The sequence below is a fragment of the Cyanistes caeruleus genome, unplaced genomic scaffold, assembly GCF_971803275.1.
Source record: "Cyanistes caeruleus unplaced genomic scaffold, bCyaCae1.hap1.1 HAP1_SCAFFOLD_87, whole genome shotgun sequence".
NCBI lineage: Eukaryota > Metazoa > Chordata > Aves > Passeriformes > Paridae > Cyanistes > Cyanistes caeruleus.
The window spans coordinates 914,671-933,559 of NW_028255892.1; the positions used below are offsets into that span (position 1 = coordinate 914,671).

Consider the following 18,889-nt stretch of genomic DNA (forward strand, 5'->3'; position numbering starts at 1 on the left):
GCCGTCACTCGTGGTTCTGGCGCGCGCTGATTGGGCAGAGAGGGCACAAGCCCGGCCCCGCTGGCGCTCCCAGGGCGGCCGTGGGGCAGGAGAGCCGCCATTGCCGGAGCGTCTGTGCGGGCCCGGCAGCGGCGGCAGCAGCGGCGGGAGCCCGGTGAGGCGGCGGCGGAGCTCGGAGGCGGCCCCGGCCATCGCAGGTGGGAGCCGCGCTCGGTTCTGCGGGGGCTCGGGGCTCGCTGCGGGCCCGGGAGGGGGCGGCAGGGGGCTGTGGCGGGTGGCTTGTGCCGTGGCCGGCCCGTGTTGGCCCTGGGCTGAGGGCGCTGCGAGAGCGGCTGCCCGCGGTCTCCTTGCCGCTGGGGCCTCGGCAGGAGGCGGTGGCGGAGCAGCGCTGGCTCGTCCCGCTTCGTGTCGGGAGGCCGGAGGTGGCTGCGCTGTGCCCGGGGCCGGGCGGGAAAATTCCCGGCGCCAGAGGTTTGTGTGGCCCAAGGAGCCAGAGGAGTGGTGTGCAAGTGACTTTATTGCTGCCCAAAGGGAGAGGCCATGGGGCATTTGCCGTGCGCTCTCTCCAGGTGTTGGAGGACGCGGCCTCGTTTTTGTCCTGATTTTCCCGGCCGCACGTCCCTGTCCCTTTGCCCAACACTGGCCGAGGTGCTTGGAAGGTTCAGCCTTCCCGATCCGCCTGCTGCATGTCCTTTTTGTATAACACCCGATATTCCTGGCTCTGTGAAATGTTTGTTCTTCTAGAAGTTCCGGAATGTAGCGGAACTTGGTCTGAGCAGCAGTCCTTGTCAATTAGTAACATTTTCTGAAACTGATGGTTTGTCCCATTGCTTCCTTATATACAAGTCCCTGGCCCTATCTCCAAGCAGATTCACTCATTGCCTCTGTTTTTTCCTTCCTGGAATCAGCCCAATTCCTCCTGCAGGCAGGAAGCCCCTGGGCCATTGTGCAGGCTTTGGGCCATCAGTGTTAATTTGCATTTCTAAAGCTCCTCTCCTGGCTGCCTGGAACAAAGCTTCTCTTCCAGGGCAGACATCCCGTGATTCACACGTGGCCCCCCACAGATCTGCTATTTATTTTTCGTTAAACAATATTCTAATAATTGTTTATGTGTTAAAGCACCAACTTTAAAGCTCTTCTAGTTTTCAAAGTGCAGCTTAAAGGTGAACATCGAAAAACTCATGCCATCATTTTGTCATCACTGTTATAAATGCAACGGCAAATTAAAGATTAACAAAGATTAATTTATTATAAATTAATAAAGCAACAAACAGTGAGGAAAAAAACACAATAAATGGACAGCGCAGCGCTGGGTGGACAGGGTCTATACGCAAGGTATAGGTGTTCCCAAATCCACGTCTGAGGGTCCTCTGGCCTGGGTTTTTATAGGGATTTTATGTCCCCAGGCTAGAATTCCAACCAGTTTCCATTCACCAAATGTCCCTGATTGTCGGGTGAATGGATTTCCTGGCCTAGAACATTGAGTCAGTAAGTATCCGGGCAGAGTCTCCTCAAATGTAAAGTGAGTCTGTATGTATTTTAACATATTTCATCACAGCAGGATTGAGAGATCCGGGCTGGTGCCGATGGATATCTCAGAGGAGTAGTCTCTTCTTTGTCTTTCTTGATTGAGTTTCTGTAGTATGGGTTTGGCAGGTGTGGTGTTCGGTTCTGGCAACGACCATCTTCCTGGGGCTCGTCCCTTTTGTCTTGCTTGATGGTCTCCGGCCGAAATCGGCCGGGCGTTGCCTTTCTCTGGAGGTAGACTTTTAGGCTGGTTCTTTTGTTTCTGTGATGGCCTGTGTCCTGTCTTTTCCTCCGAGTTGATGAGTCTGCTGAAACCTGTTATCTGGGGGGTTCTTTTGCAATTCGTGGTTTTTGGAAAAGGAATTCTATCTCGACCGGGAGGAGAATTCCTTATTCCATACTTACATTTAGTTATAATTATACATACTTTATTTAAACTTCTTATTCCGAATTTTTATTTACCTAATTCTTTATTACAGTCCCCCACCTAATAATTTGAACACATTAAAAATTCGTGTTTTCATACTTTTTCAGAGGAATATCAGGTTAAATAATGTCGTTTTCCTCTTGGTTTAATTCTTCTATATTTTCTGTGGACAACATATGTTTATTTTCAAATTCTCTCAATGCCTTAACCGCATTTCTATTCTCTTTTTCTTCCTCTAACTTCATGATTTTTGAAAGAAGGGTAGTGTTTCCCTGTGCCTTTTCTGGGTCTATTGGGAGAGAGGCAATCTGCATTCCTTGAACGACAGAATGTATCAGTCTGATCAGACAAGGAATCAGGCAGGGTAGGAAGATGACTCCGGCAATAGAACATCCTATAAAGAATACTAGCTTTTTCTACCATGCCCCTTGCCCAAAAATTTGATCTCACCAAGAGGCTTGGAGAATCGAATTCCACTTCTGGACGGGTACATGGGCTACTTTCTTTATTTCAGCGGCTAGACCCTTTATAGTTTCTCCGAAGTCATCTATCTCCATGCAACACTCTGACTCGTTATATCTGCCACACACTCCTCCCTCCTCAGCTAGCAAATAGTCGAGAGCGAGTCTGTTTTGGTAGACAAAAGCTCTCATCTGAGAATGTTGTTTTGCTAGGAGTTCCAGGGCTTCTGAAGTGTGATTTGAAACAACTTCTACCACAGCCTGTAACCGAATGAGCCGATTAAGGAGGTAGATTGGGGTCCTGTATCCCCAGCTGCCATCATTTGCCCATGTTGCCGGTCTATAATATTGTATGATTCTTTCGGCGGGCCATTCCTCCCCCTTCCACTGGTGGTTACCTCCGGCTATTGGTAGTTCTCGTTTCAATTCCCTCTTTTGTCGGGCTAGGGTTTCAAAGAGGGGAGCACCTAAAGACCTGCTTTCATCTTTAGGTAGTGTAAAGAAGAAAGGCCGAATTATTCCGAGTGTGCATGACCCTTTCCAATTTCTGGGCAATTCACTGTATGCTTTTTTCCCGCATATCCAGTAAATCCCATCCGGTGCCTTCCAATCTCTGTTAAGTTTTGCCGGGTCCTCCCAATATTCCCTCAGGCCAAGAAAGGCATGGAAGGGATTTGCCCCGTCCTGTTTGTTCCAACATAGACCAATTAGATCTATCCATTCGCAATTATTTTCCCGAGATTGGCTCCAATAGCCCTCGGGTGATTCCGGCTGCCAAATTTTTGTCTTTTTATCTGAATTTACCGAGAGAGTTTTTACACACGGGGTGTAACCAACTAGCTCGGTGAATTCCCTTCCTTCTCGACTGACACAAAAAGTTCTAATGATCCTCTTGTCAATTACCCACCCCTCTGGTCGCCGGGTTGTTTTGGATAATTTTAATCCTGTCCACTTAAGTAATTGTTCTGGGGTTAATCCTTCTCCCTTCCATGGCCATCTTTCGGCTGATTTCAGGCCACCACATATCCAACAGTTAGTCAATCCCAATTCGGTAGCTATTTCCTGCATCAGATCTATGAATAGATTCTGATTAGGGCTAGGTAGCTTCCAATTATCGTATTGTTTTTCCAGTTGTTCGTATTGTTCACTGAGAGAGTTTAACCTCTCCTGTTCGAGTCTTTTTTTCTTATTTTCCATTTCTTGCCTTTTTAGTTCAAGAGTTAAATGTTTTATTTTATTTTCGGGGTCTGAACCATCCTCGTCTTTTGCGAAACAGATCACCTGATCAAACTGCAGACACACTCTATCATCGTCATTTTTCAGTAAATCTAAAACTATCGGTTCATTACTGAATGACACTTTTGTTTCATGTTTCAGGTTCTTCCCTTCTCAGTACAATTTCCCCCCCCATGGCACAATATTTTAAGTTTGCTTTATTGTAACACAAGGGGTTGACTCTGTGGTACGCAATGAACGTTGACTGTTTCTTTCCTCTAATCCAGACAGTTTTATTACACTGCCCGCAGACCGAGATTGGGGAAACCCCTCCTATATCTCTCTTATTTCGTAGGTGGGTCGCTTGGACCTCTTTTTCCCCTGTGTTATGGGGTTGCCTTTTTCCAGTACCTATCCCCGGGATGGAGCACCAAATTTTTCCTTCCAGCTTACACAGGTCCATTTGGGTACCGTTTGCCCAACATTCTCCTGCGTGCAATTCCGGAGGGCAGGCAATCCATGGCTCGGTTCGCGAGACAGTTGGGCACTGCTCACACTTCCCCAGGGAGGTCGTCCCCGGAGACGCCTCGGGGCCCGTTCTCTCGGTCCAGCACATGGCTAGGTTCAGGATCGTCAGGATTCCCCACAATCGCATCCCTCTGCCATTCCCTCCGCCCGTACAAGAACATACGGCGGGGATAACCATCTTCTCGGCAGCAAGGACTGTCTTCAGGGGCCCTTGACGTTCTGATGGCAAACCTCCTTTTAAAGGTTGCCCACCGAGATGCCTTGATCGTGCCGCTCCTGCACGGTACCTTTACGTTCCGGCGGCACTCTATTATTAGAGGTTCCGCCTTACAGTCCAAATGGCCTCGTAATCCTTTTTGAAAAAATCGGAACCACTCAGGAGAGTCGAGTTCCAAGATACCCACCCGGGTAGCAAGTGCTAGAAAAAGGTTGGTCTGTTCTAATTCCTCTTTGTAACACGCGGCACACAACCCTTTCGGTTTTTGCCCTCCCAAACAATGAGTCACCCACGTTTGTTTACAATATGCACACTTAAAATGTACAAAAGGAAAACAATAACATTCAAAATTGGTGCAACTTATCCTGTCCTCGTTGCTCATTTGTTGTTCCGCTGAAGCCTGATTTTCAAATCTCCCGGAGGGGTTACAATTTTCCACTCGGGGGAGTCGCGAACCGAAACTTTCTTCACTCGGGAAGAGTGTGTCCAGCCCTTTTCAGCTGTGCGAACCGCGGTGTCTGTAGTCAGGAGGACGAGGAATGGTCCTTCCCAGTGGGGACTGAGGGGTTGCTCTTTCCACACTTTGATCAGTACCTTGTCCCCTGGTTGAATTTGGTGGATCGGAAATCCCAACGTGCTGCTTTGAGGAATCAATCCTCTTCTCCTTAACTCCTGTAAGTTTTTATTTATAGAAATGAGATAAGGTTGGAGTTGAACATCCTCTGTTTGAGGATGTTCAACCGGCATACCATGCTTGTATGGCATTCCATACAACATTTCAAAGGGGGATAGTCCTGTTTCTGAGTTCGGCATGGTTCTTATATTCAACAATGCCAAGGGGAGACATTTGACCCAGGACATTTTTGTTTCAATTGTCAATTTGGATATTTGTGACTTCAATGTCTGATTCATTCTTTCCACTTGCCCCGAGCTCTGAGGGTGCCAAGGAGTATGATATTGCCATCTGATCCCTAACGCATCGGACAACTGTTTGATAATTTTCGAGGTGAAATGTGTACCCTGATCCGAATCAATATGGTCTACAATACCATACCTAGGAATTATTTCCTCCAGTAGAATTTTAGACACTGTTTGAGCCGTGGCCTTAGCTCTGGGAAAGGCCTCTACCCAATGTGTCAATTTATCTACTATAACTAATAAATATTTATTTCTGCCAATTTTCGGTAATTCCGTGAAATCCACTTGGATTCTTTCGAATGGTCGATATGAGATGGGCCGACCTCCCCAATTGGTTTGCCGAAAATTCGCTCTGTTTACCTTTTGGCATATCACACATCCCTGTACCTCTTGTTTTGCAAGCTCGAAGATTCCCTTACACCCGAAGAATTTTAAAAATTGTTCAGCCAATGCCCTGGTTCCCCAATGGGTTTGTGCATGTAGTCTTTTGAGTATCCCTTTTGCTATTCCCTTCGGGACCAATTCCCTCCCGTCAGGTAACCACCATTTATCCTCTTTGAAATGTCCCCCTACCTTTTTGAAGTCTTCCTGCTCCTTTTCTGAAGGAAGCACTGAAACCTCTGGGGGTTCCCTTGGGACTAGCTCAGAAATACTTACGGTTAACAATGCCGCTCTTTTCGCCTCTTTATCCGCTAAATTGTTTCCCCTTGTATGGAATTGTCGTCCGGTCTGGTGTCCTTTTACATGAACCACAGATATCTCCAGTGGCTCCCTGACCGCTTCTAAAATTTGTCTAATTATTTCCTCATGTACTAATCCTTTTCCTTTAGTGTTGATCAGACCCCTTTCTTCTCAAATTTTCCCGAAGGTATGCACTATCCCAAATGCATATCTTGAATCGGTATAGATGGTTCCCCTTTTTCCCTTCAAGCCTTTTAGGGCTTTTAGGAGAGCAAAAAGTTCACAAGCCTGTGCTGACCAATTTGCTTTTAGGGGACCCGATTCTACAGTCTGTCCTGTTATACCATTTATGATGGCATAACCCGATTTACGTTTTCCCTCCATCATTCTCGAGGAACCATCGATAAACCATTTTTCTCCTCCTTCCAATTCCTGATCCTCCAGATCGGGTCTTACTTTAGTTTGTAATTCCACTGTTTCAATACAATTATGTAGTAGCTTTCCCGTTGGTTCCCCGTACAAAAATTGCGCAGGGTTTTGTGCAGAGGTTGTCCTTAATTCCAATCCTGGCGAACTGATTAACATGGCTTCATATTTCAGAAGCCTTGAATCGGTCAACCATTTCTCCGCTTTTTGTTGTAAGATATTTCTTACATCATGTGGAGTATAAACTATCAGGGGAGCTCCAAACGTTACCTTTTTGGCTTCCCCAACCAACAGTGCTACTGCCACAATTGCTTGCAGACACGTGGGCCAGCCCCGACTGACTGGATCTAGGATTTTGGACAAAAACCCTATAGGTTTCTTCTTTTCTGCCCATTCCTGGGTTAAAACTCCTTGTGCTGTTTGTCCACTTATGTCGACAAACAGTTGAAACTCTTTTCTGATGTCTGGTAATGTTAAAACTGGAGCAGTGACAAGGGCATTCTTTAGTTCTTGAAATTTAATTTCGTCTTGCCCTGTCCATTTTAATCGATCTGTATTTAGCCTTTCATACAGAAATTTCACCTTTTCACTGTATCCCTCAATCCACTGTCTGCAATATCCCATGAGCCCTAAAAATTGCCTAATTTGTCTCTTGGTTTGTGGGGCAGGAAGTTCAAGGATTCCCATCACCCTTTCGGGATCTAATTTCTTTTTCCCTTGTGATATCCAATGTCCAAGATATTTTACTTCGGGCTCGGTGAATTGCAGCTTGGATTTAGACACTTTCAACTCCTTTTGTCCCAGAAAATTCAGCAGGGAAATGGTACATTTCTTCACCTGCTCTTCCGTGATCCCGGCGATTAGCAAATCGTCTACATATTGTAAGAGTTTTGTCCCTTCCTCTGGAGTGAATTGGGTGAGTAGCTGCTCTAAGGCTTGTCCGAACAAGTTCGGAGATTCAACGAATCCTTGTGGAAGGACCGTCCACCGCAATTGCTGATTTCGATTGGTATCTGGGTCCTCCCACTGGAAAGCGAAAAAATCCCTACTCTCTTCATCTAGAGGACATGTCCAGAAAGCATCTTTTAAATCAATTACACTATACCATACATCCTCTGGTGAGAGTCTGTTTAGTAAAGTGTAAGGATTTGCTACTACCGGAAACCTGGTTCGGGTTCTAGCATTTACAGCTCTCAAGTCCTGAACCAATCGGAAGTTCCCATCGGCTTTCTTTACTGCCAGGATGGGGGTGTTATGTGGGGACATGCAGGGCTCGAGCGTGCCTCCTTTAAGCAGCTCGTCAATTATTAATTTCAAACCCTTCCTCCCTTCGGCGGGGATGGGGTATTGTCGGATCCTTATCGGATTCTCTGGATTCTCAATTTCAATTTTGATGGGAGCAATATCTAATTTTCCCACTTCCCCCTTTGAGTGCCATACTCGGGGGTCAATTTCCTTTTCATCTTTTGAAGTTAAATGCAACACCTTCACTACTAATTCTGAATTTTTCACAATGATATTTATTCCTAAAGCTATGATCATATCTCTTCCCAATAGGTTGTAGTTGGCTTCTTCTACAAGCAACAAATTTCCTAAACATATCTTATTTTCTGATTCGATTTCCACCTCCTTGATTACCGAGACTTTAAATGGATCTCCTTTTGCGCCAATTACAATTACTTTTTCTTTACTCGTTTCACACCCTATAGGCAATTTCTGCAGGGTGCTTCTCTCAGCCCCGGTATCAACCAGGAAACTCATTTCCTGGCGGTGGGGACCTACCTTCAATTTTATCAAGGGCTCCTTTGCTGTTACTGTCCCCATTTGGAAGAGCCCAAGACCCCCCTAATCTTCTTTAAATATTTGTTCATCTTTTTATTCGTTTCCTGCAATCCTTTTTTATGTGTCCTACTTTCTTACAGTAGAAGCACTCAGGAGGATCCTTTCGAGGAGGAGTTTCCTCCTTTTGGGATCCTTTTTGTTTTTTAGGTATCGGCTTTCCCTGTTTCTGTTCGTGTTTTTGAACTTCTTTTACTGCAGCCACTAATATTTTGGCTTGAAGTTTCTGTTTTTCGTCTTCTCTCCTCATATAAACCTTCTGAGCTTCCCTTAGAAGCTCTTGGAGACTCTTCTCCTGCCATCCATCAATTTTCTCCAGTTTCTTCCTAATGTCCTCCCATGATTTAGCCACAAACTGCGTTTTCAGCAGGACCTCCCCCACCGGAGAACTGGGATCAGTCCCGGAATAAATTTGCAGACTTCTCCGCAGCCTTTCTACCCATTCGGTAGGGGATTCCTCTTTTCCCTGACATTCCCCAAATACTTTGCTAATGTTCTGTCCTCTGGGGACCGCCTCTCTTATTCCTTGCACGATGATATTCCTCAAATCTATCATGCTCCTTCTCCCTTCTTCGGTCTGGGCGCTCCAACTCGGGCTTACGCTCGGCCACTTTTGGTCACCGGGTGTTCCCTGCGGGTGCCGCCTTTCCCAATCCCTGATGCCCGCCTGTTTAATCATCTCTCTCTCCTCTTGGCTAAACAGGGATCTCAGGATGGCCATGAGATCTTCGTAGGTGTAAATACTACTCCCTAGAAAATCGTCTAATCTTTCGGCCACTCCAAATGGGTCATCTAGCAGTCGCCCCATTTCTTTTTTGAATGCTCGTACATCCCCTGAGTTAAGGGGCACGTTTACAAATCCAATTACTCCGGGGGCGGTTGGCACTTCCCTGAGAGGGAACATTCGGTGCCCACTTTCTGTCTCTCCCCATTCTCCATTCCCTATTTTTGATTTCCACCGAGTCCTGCTTGCAGGAGGGGAACTGGAGTTTGCGGGAGGGTTTCCCCTCATTGCTGGCGGGATGTCTGCCGCAGCTAAGTGACTCAGAGGGTTCCCTTCGGATACTTTCGGTGGTCCCAGCTGTGGTGGCCGGACCGGGATTTGTGGAGGGGGTAAGCCCCATCCTTGCGTCAACACCGACTCCAAAGAGGGTGCGGTGGCTGGGTTTTCTGCAGGTGGGGGGGTAGTGAGGGTTTCTGGCACTACTCCCGGTGGTTGAGGGGAGCGTGCCTCTGCTAGTTGCCCCATGGAACCCTCGGGTGCTGATGGTACTACTTGATCCATCACCGGAGGCTCTACTGGCCCGCGGTACGGAGGGGGTAAGTGATCCAGGGGTTCCCAGGTCTCTGTCTTATGTTCGTTTTTCTGTTTCACTGGAAACAGCCGCACTCTGGTATTTAACCAGAGTTTGGCATACTCTTTCTCCTCGCCGTCTGGCGAGACCTTTTTCTCTACGTGTGCGAGTAATTCCCTGCACGTCCATTTATCAAATGTTCCCAATACTGGCCAAGTGAGACATTTTCTCAATTCTTGTCCTCCCCAGATCTCGGCACAGTAGTAAATCATTTTTGCCTTTGATTTTTCTCGTCTCTCGGGACAAATTTCCCAATTTCTCAACATCCACCCTAAAGGACTCTCTGGTGGGATGTCTAGCATTTGCTTTGATTCTTCTGATGGGCTTTTCTCGTTATCTAGTTTCTGCGCTTTACTTTTTCTCTGTCCCATTTTCTTACGATTCTTACCTGCTCTGCGTTGTGTTCGTCTTTTTCTTCGTCTGAAAGTCCTAGATCGCACCAATACTTACTTCTCGGTTAGCTGTACCGGGGTTTTCTCGATGTTCCGACTTTCTAAATCTTTTGGCTGAGAGAGTTTACTAGTTCCAGAGCTCGACTGGACGTCCCTTCCTCTCTCAGCCCCCTTTGATCGGTCCCCTGAGACTCCCTTTAGCCTCAGGCTTTACGAGTAAGGAAAGAGAGACACTTTCACACAGAATCGCTTCCTTCGCGGCCGGCCAATTCCCTCGCGGGAGGATGGAAACGCGGCCTTGAAGTCCACACTCGCTTCGTGACCAGGTCACGTCTCTCACAAACTCGCCCGATCACCCGCTCAACCTCACAGTACTTACAGCAATTTTCCTGCGAGGGCGTCTTCGTGCACGTATGACTTTTTATGAGCTACCAAGCCGCGGCTTTCCCGAAGGCTCCTGCCTTCCCGAGCTCTCTGGATCCGTTCCTCTTTATTATGGTTTTTCCTCAGCCTAAATTTGGTTCGGCAATCGGAGCGAACTGCGGAGGGTCTCTGCTCCCCAGGCCGCTGAACTCAGCGGGGGTACCCCCCTGGACAGCGAGATTCTCCCACAGTTTCTTCCGATCCGAGTCACGGCACCAATCTGTTATAAATGCAACGGCAAATTAAAGATTAACAAAGATTAATTTATTATAAATTAATAAAGCAACAAACAGTGAGGAAAAAAACACAATAAATGGACAGCGCAGCGCTGGGTGGACAGGGTCTATACGCAAGGTATAGGTGTTCCCAAATCCACGTCTGAGGGTCCTCTGGCCTGGGTTTTTATAGGGATTTTATGTCCCCAGGCTAGAATTCCAACCAGTTTCCATTCACCAAATGTCCCTGATTGTCGGGTGAATGGATTTCCTGGCCTAGAACATTGAGTCAGTAAGTATCCGGGCAGAGTCTCCTCAAATGTAAAGTGAGTCTGTATGTATTTTAACATATTTCATCACAGCAGGATTGAGAGATCCGGGCTGGTGCTGATGGATATCTCAGAGGAGTAGTCTCTTCTTTGTCTTTCTTGATTGAGTTTCTGTAGTATGGGTTTGGCGGGTGTGGTGTTCGATTCTGGCAACGACCATCTTCCTGGGGCTCGTCCCTTTTGTCTTGCTTGATGGTCTCCGGCCGAAATCGGCCGGGCGTTGCCTTTCTCTGGAGGTAGACTTTTAGGCTGGTTCTTTTGTTTCTGTGATGGCCTGTGTCCTGTCTTTTCCTCCGAGTTGATGAGTCTGCTGAAACCTGTTATCTGGGGGGTTCTTTTGCAATTCGTGGTTTTTGGAAAAGGAATTCTATCTCGACCGGGAGGAGAATTCCTTATTCCATACTTACATTTAGTTATAATTATACATACTTTATTTAAACTTCTTATTCCGAATTTTTATTTACCTAATTCTTTATTACAATCACTGAGTGTCACGTTCAAATATAAAACAAAACTGCGAAAGTAATCAAGTGTTTTCTTTTTATTCTCCTGGGACTAAAAACTGATTCTCACACCACTGGCCCAAACAGAACCGACAATAGAGAAGTAAAATTATTAGAAAAAATTACTCTAACGGTGTAATCCTTTCACTGAAACTGAGAAAAGCAAAAACTATTCAACAATGTCTTTAGAGAAATAAGGCATTACTTGATTCTGGCCAGAATGTGCAACAGGAATAATTTCATGCACACTTAGGCTGGGTGTACAGAGAAAATGATTCCATGACACACGAGTTTGACTAGATTTTTCTAAATTTATACAGTCTGACCGCATAGAAATCCCTTGGTTTAATGTTCATTGGTTTGAAGGTGTGGAGTTGTTAGGATTTGGTTTCCTGTTGCAGCCGGATTTCTGTGCCCGTGATGGGAATTAGGTGGGCACTCCTGGATTTCCTGCTCAGCCTTTTCCAGACCAGGTGTCTCCAGCTGTGCCTGGGGCAGTGTCTGGGGTAGGTGTTGGTTGATGTTTGCTGCTGGGTGTTGATGTTTTGTTGATGGTCGTTATCTTGGTGGGAATCTTTTGGGCTATTCCCAGTCTGTTGAGATGTTAATTTCATCTCTGCTGAGTGGTAGAAAAGAAACATTAAAATTCCTTTCCCCAAGGCAAAGGCAAACCAAGTCCCTTTAGAGAAATAAGATTTTAAATCATTTTCAAGTTGGTCTATTTTGCCAGCAGCTAATCCCAGGCAGGGCAGAGTGTGAGTGGAATTGAGAGGCAGAGTGGAATTGTCCCGGTGCCTTCCCCAGCAGCTGTGGCGAGGGCAGGCACAGAAGGGCCTGAAGGTGCAAGAGTGAGAGCAAGGATTGTCCCGCAGTGGCTGGAGATGGCAAAGGAGGGTGCCCAGGCCGAGGATTTGAGCAGAGGATCTGTGGGCAGGCGCAGGGGCTTCCCCCGCTGGGGAGCCCTGGCTGCTGCTGCGTTGCCTTCAGTGCAGGCTCAGGGGTGGCCTGTTTAATATTCCCTTCCAATTCAGATTTCTGAGTCTGGAAGAGCCATGGCTGGGGCATCAATCTTTTATTTTTTTCATTTTGTTAAGTTTTGTTCTCTTTCTTATATCTACACCATAACATTGAGACTATCTGGGGCTAAAGAAGTCACACAATGTTCTGCCTAGAAAAGAGAATCCTCAATCCAGCTCCTGCAATTCCCTGTTAATTGTAGGAATTGTTCCAGCTCCATTTTATTCCTGGGTCACATTATTTCTGAGATTCCCTGAACCCTGTCAGGGTCAATACAAGACAAAACTTCCATCAACGTAGGTCCCAAATATTTAACCATTTTCTCTACCTTTTGCCCTTTCTTTTTTTTCAGCTACTCAAAGCTGCTTTTTAGCCTGAAAATGAAGCCATTTCACAGAGGCTTCCTTTACCTCTTCTCCTTGTTTTTCTGACTGGATCAAGTCATCCACATCCTGCATTAAGCCAGTCCCTGGAGGTGAGGTCAATTCCTTTGATATTTCCTGCAAGGCTTGCCCCAATCAGGCCAGTGCTTCCGTGCATCCCTGCAGAAGGACCGTCCATGTCTTGAGCATTTTCCCTTCTAGCTCTTGTTGCCAGCCCAAGGCAGAATTGTGTTTGCATCCTCTGGAAGTGGGCAGATCCCCAGAAAGCATCTTTTGCATCAAGTTGTGAATGGCAGCAGTGTGAGGAGGGCACCTGGTTGAGGATGGTGTAAGGATCTGAGAGTGTGGGGTGCCTCGGTTTCATCATCTCATTTCTTCTTCTTGGGTCCTGCAGCATTCTGTGGATTCCATTGGATTTCTTGTTTGGCAGGATAGGAGCATTCTAGGGAGCCATCCCTGGCTCCCCAAGCCGTGCCTTGAGCAGGACTCCCAGACAGGCTGTGAGCCCTTCCTTCCCTCCCTTGGAACAGGGGATTGCTTTTCGACACCTCTTGTCCTGGTTGCTTCAGGGAAATTTGGAGAGGCTCCATATCTAATTTTGCCAATTTCCCTGGGGCTGCCCACACTTGTGGGTTCACTTCAGCCGTGGCTCTGCCAGACATTTGACACAGAGGTACAAAAGAACCAGCCTCTGTATCACCTTTTGTAACATTCATTTGCAATCCCAATTTAGCCATCAAATCCCTTCCCAGTAAATTACAATCACAATTGTGAGCAAATAAAAATTCCTGCGTTTCAAACCAAACCCCCATATCTGCTAATAGTGGCTGAATACAACACACCTGCTCATCTTTCCCACTTAGTGCCTTAATAATTAAAATATACCTTAACAATTTACTCCCCTTAGGTGTAAGATTCCGAGTGGATGGAGAGGCCCCTGTGTCCATCAGGAAAGGTCTCCTCTGGATCCAGAGCCACCCTGGATGTTCCCAAGGGCTGCAGTGTGGTGGGTCCCTGGTGGAATGGGAGCTGTGCCACCGCTAAGAATGCGTGTCCATCAAGGGCTGGACTTGCTGGTGCTGAGGGTGCTGCTGTCTGTGCTTGCAGTGTCCTTGTGCCCTGCAGCTGGAAGGCTGATTCCTTGCCAGGGGCTGTTTGGGTGGGCTGTGCCCTGGCCAGGAGGGCAATGCCTGTGCCAGGTGCTTGTGGCCGAGGGTGTCCCCTGGGTGCTGGGGCCCCCTTGGGCCCTGGGCTTGATCCCTCAGGGGCTGTAGGAACTGTGCCATGGCCTTTGCCTTCAGCTTGGCCTTTTGCTCATCCCTTGCTGCATTTAGCTGCTGAGCCTTTGTGAGCAAGTGCTGCAGGGGCTTCTTCTGTCGCTGCTGCAGCCCCCCTCAGTGCCTGTGGGTGCTCATCCTGTGGCCGCTGCTGAGCTTTCTGCAAAATCCTTCCTTTCTCCAGGGACCCACCAGGAAATGCTTAAAAGATCATGTGGATCCTTGCAGGTCTGATCGCCATTTGTGAGCTGTTCCTTCCTCGTGCTGGCTGTGCTGAGGCTCCCCTCCCCAGCCCGTATCCCAGAGCCGGTCCCTGTCCTGCCGCAGTGTCCAAAGGCGGCCCCCCCGGCGGGCAGGGCCGGCAGCTCCACGGGGCCGGGCAGCGGCCGGGGCGTCCCGCAGCCTCCTGGGGGCCGGGGGCCACTGCCGGCCCTGCCCGGGGGGTGCTGGGCTCAGGCAGCGCCCGGCGCTGAGCCCCGGCTGCCCCACAGCCCCGGCCCGGCCCCACAGCTCCCCACAGGCCCCCAGCCCGTGCTCCCGGTGCCGCAGCTCTGCGCCCGCTCCTGCCGCTCCCAGCTCAGAGAAACCCCCTGAAATCCTCACCTCCTTGTTTTCCTGTCCTGAAAACTGGGATAGAAAGGATCTTAGTAAGCTGGCAAATTCTGAGGATAAGAGCCTTCTGAAACACATCTAAATCCTCGGTGTTTTTTTCTTCCTCCTCTTTTCCATCATCCTTTTTCTTACCCCATGGATTCCTCCTGCTGCTTCTTGCCTTAAGCACATTCCTGCACACTCCCCTTCAGCCAATCCCTTCCCAGCACACCAACACCATCCATCCCCTGTTGTCTAAATCCCTTCTGGACTTCCCTTCTTGCCCCCCCGGGGTGTCCATGTCCTTAATTCCCTCTGGGAGAATGTGCAAACGACCTCCGCATGCTCCCAAGGGACTCTTGAGAGATATTTTGGGATCCTCATCCCTTTGTCCAGGATGCCCTTCTAGCATTCCCTTTTCTCCCCTCAATGGTTCTACCTGGATCCCACCTATGCCCTCCCCGGGCCTTGGCGCCCCCCTGGAGGGGAATTTGGGGAGGTGGGAGGGGGGAGCGCCAAGGCCGGGCCCCCCCGCGCTGTGGTGGCGGGAGCGGCTGCAGTGGGGAGCGAGTGCGGGCGGAAGCGGCCGAGAGCCCAGCGCTGCCCCAGGCCGAGCTGGCCCAGCTGCATCCGTGCCCCTGCGGTGGGATGCTGTGGGACTGGGGGGGAAGAGGGAGGCGGCAGTGGGTGCTGGGCCTGGGGGCAGGAGGAGAAGGGAAGGAGAAGCAGGGTTGAAGAACAAAACGGTCGAAGGATTCACGTAGGAGGAGCAGGTGCAGGAGGAGGGAGAAATAGTAGGAGGAAGAGGAGTGTGAGGAAGAGTAGGGCCACAGGAGGAGGTGGAGGAGAAGGAAGAGAAAGCAGGACAACGTTCCACCCTCCCTGTATGTGCAGTCCCAGGAGTGTTGCCCTGGAGGTGACTGGGGAAGGGATCCACGATTTTGATGGGACTGAATCTTGGTGTTTCTGAACTTTTTTGGGCTAAATATTGGTGCTTTTTCTTTTTTTTTGCAGAGGCTGAATCTTTGTATTCTGGAGGGGGTTTTGCCTGAATTTGGTGTTTGTGTAGTTTTTCATCATTGTTTTGATGTTTGGGCTGAATCTTGGTGCTTTGCTTTGTTACAGACACAAGATGCCCAATGTCTTTCTGAGATGAACTTGGGCATGGAGGAACCCCCACCCCAAGGCGCTCTCCTCTCTTTTTTCTCCTAACCAGGAATTTTCATTCCCAAACTGTGTCCAGATGGCAGAGGAGGAGAAAAAGCCCCAGAGATCCTGCATGAGGAGGGGCTGGAAACCCAGTCCAGGGAGCTGTGAGGAGAAAAGATCCCCCCAGTGCCAGGAACATGGCCAGAGATCCAGCCGGAGCTCAGAGCTGGGGGAGAAGCCCCACAAGTGCTTGGAATGTGGGAAGGGCTTCAGAAAGAGATCCCACCTCATCCAGCACCAGAGGATCCACTCTGGGGAAAAGCCCTACGAGTGTGGGGAATGTGGGAAGGGCTTCAGGTACAGCTCCCACCTCATCCAGCACCAGAGGATCCACACTGGTGAAAAGCCCTATGGGTGTGGGAAATGTGGGAAGAGCTTCAGCCAGAGCTCCAGCCTGAGGAATCACCAGGTGATCCACACTGGGGAACGGCCCTATGAGTGTGGGAAATGTGGGAAGAGCTTCAGAAATATCTTTGGCCTGATGACACACCAGGTGGTCCACACAGGGGAACGGCCCTACACCTGCTTGGAATGTGGGAAGAGCTTTGGGTGGAGCTCCAACCTGAGGGCACACCAGCTCATCCACACTGGGGAGAGGCCCTATGAGTGTCCCCAGTGTGGGAAGAGGTTTCAGACCAGCTCTGATGTCCTCGTACATGAGCGGATTCACACAGACGAGAGGCCCTTCCGCTGCCCCGACTGCGGGAAGGGCTTCAAGCACAACTCCAACCTCGCCATCCACCGGCGCATCCACACTGGGGAGAGGCCCTACGAGTGTCCCCAGTGTGGGAAGAGCTTCTCACAGAGCTCAGCCTTGACCCAACACCAACGTAGGCACCACTAAGGGAAGCCCTGCGAGTGCCCCGAGTGCGGGAAGAGCTTCGTGCGCTGCTCCAGCTCCATCCCCCATGGGAGGATGGGCGTTGGATGATCCCCAGTGACCCCCGTTGGGCAGAGCCCTGGTGATCCGTGGTCCTGGTGATGCGTGTTGGGAAGACACGTGGCTGGGAGGCTCCACATCTTCCTGGCTCCCTGTGGGCACCTGGATAAAAGCAAGGGAATTAAAATCCAAGGGGATACAGAATGACAGTGGGAATTGTTGACTTTCAATCCTCGAGAAGCTTTTGCCTCAGGAGCTGTGTGGGCAGAGAAAAGGGGGTGACACTGGGCTTGGGGGGCCCGAGGAGAGCACACACGCTCCTGCGGGGGGGAGGACACCACCCCTAGGACCCCCTTTCACCTTCCTGCGCAGGCAGAAGCCGAGCCCCAGTGCCAGGAAGACGAAGCCCAACACAGAAACTCCAATCCCCATCAGCATCTTGCTCTGGGCAGCGTTTATCGGCATCCCTGGGAGGTCTGCAGAGGTCAGGACCCCCAAAACTTCTCACAGACACTTCAATCCCCTCCAAGCACCCTCCCAGTCCCTCCCAGCCCACCCAGGACCCTCTGAAACCTCCTTCAGAGTCACTAATTTTAAAAAATTAGGTATTTTAGAAAAAGTGGAGATCTTAGCTAGAGATAGGCCTTGCTGGAACTAGTTAAGAGTTAATGATGAAGTGAGAAGCAGGATTTGAGATAATGAATCTCAGGTAAAAAATTACTTGTCATTGTATGTTTAGATGTGCTTATAATGAGAAAAGAGAAACTGATAAACGGGTTCAGGAAGATCACAGACCTTACATCTGGAAACCCATTTCCAAGTCACAAGGGAGGAAACTGGAGTTGTACCAAATGTCATTTGTAATGTCAACCACTGTAAAGGTAGAAAGTCGAGAGTGGGGAAGAGCCGTTTTCCTTCATCTCTTGATGACCCCTCCTCACCAAAACGACCTGTTCTTCAAATCAGGGAGCCAACCACTTAGGTGTAATGACTTTTTAAACTCATTACTGTGAATTTTAATCCAAAGTGGGGAATGCGGGGTGTTAGCATTATGAATATGTATTCATATTTAGGATATTTAAGATTTTTGTAAATAAGTAGACACTGGAATCTTTTGTCAGCTTGCAGTGCGTATTAAGGGGTGACTCCCGCACTCGCCCAGTGCTGTGATTAAACATCCACTTTGTAACTTTAAACTGTTGGAGAGGTTTTTTGTCCATTAACAGATTGATATTGATACTGGATCAATATTGCTATTTTGGTAAATCACTGCCAGTCTCTTCCCAGCCTCCCCAGGACCCAGCAGAGCCCCTCCTGTTCCTCTCAGGATCCCACAGCCCCCTCCCAATTTCTCCCCACTGCCCCTGGACCCCCAAACCCTCTCCCAGTCCCTTCCCAGCCCCACCAGGACTCATCAAGACTCCTCCCAGTCTCTTCCAGCACAACCAACCTCATCCCAATCCCTGCTTTCCAATGCCCAATCTCCTTCCAGCTCCTCCAGGCTCACTCAAATCCCTCCCAGTGACACCCAGCACCCCCAAACTCCCTCCCAGTGTCCACCAGAACCCCTAGAACCACATCCCACCCTCCACCACATCCTTTAATCCCCTTCCCAGCCATCCTAAGCACCTCAATCCCATCCCCAGTTTAAACCAGGCCATCTCTAACTCCCTCCCAGTTCCTCCCAGCACAGCCCAATCCCCCTCTGGGCCCCCCCAGTGCCTCCCCCGCTGCCCCCGGCGCTGTGGGGGCCGGGCCGTGCCCCAGTGCCGGCTCAGGGGGTGCTCCAGGCTGCCGTGCTCCACCTGGCAGCTGGAGCTGAGCCCGCATTGCCGGGGGCGGTTTCCAGCAGCACCAGGAGCTGCTGGCTCCAGTCCCCGCTGGGGAGCACGGCAGTGGCCAGCACGTGGCCCGAGAGCTGCTGCTGGCCCTGGGAGCAGCTCAGCTGGATGTGGGCAGGGGAGAAATCCATCAGGGAGCAGAGCAGGCGGCCGGGGCCGGGCTGGGAGCTGGAGGGCACCAGCGAGATGGACACGCTGGGATGGGCACTGGGAGAGAGTGGAGAGGAGTGGTGTG

General features: G+C 49.5%; 2 protein-coding genes across 2 annotated transcripts in view; one reads left to right on the forward strand and one right to left on the reverse strand.

Annotated features, from left to right (window-relative positions):
- The window catches only part of LOC111942164 (uncharacterized), a 360,854-nt gene that overhangs the window by 57,719 nt on the left and 284,246 nt on the right, over positions 1-18,889 (reverse strand). The gene's annotated exons all lie outside the window — the stretch shown is intronic.
- On the forward strand, positions 66-18,009 carry LOC147646688 (uncharacterized). The gene is made up of 2 exons (XM_086873129.1): positions 66-197; positions 15,941-18,009. The coding sequence occupies exon 2, from the start codon at positions 15,968-15,970 to the stop codon at positions 16,775-16,777; it is 810 nt and encodes a 269-aa protein (XP_086729255.1). The 5' UTR covers positions 66-197; positions 15,941-15,967; the 3' UTR covers positions 16,778-18,009.

Bases quoted from the DNA above. Each gene is read 5' to 3' on its own strand.
- LOC147646688 (XM_086873129.1), top strand. From the start codon at position 15,968: ATGGCAGAGGAGGAGAAAAAGCCCCAGAGATCCTGCATGAGGAGGGGC.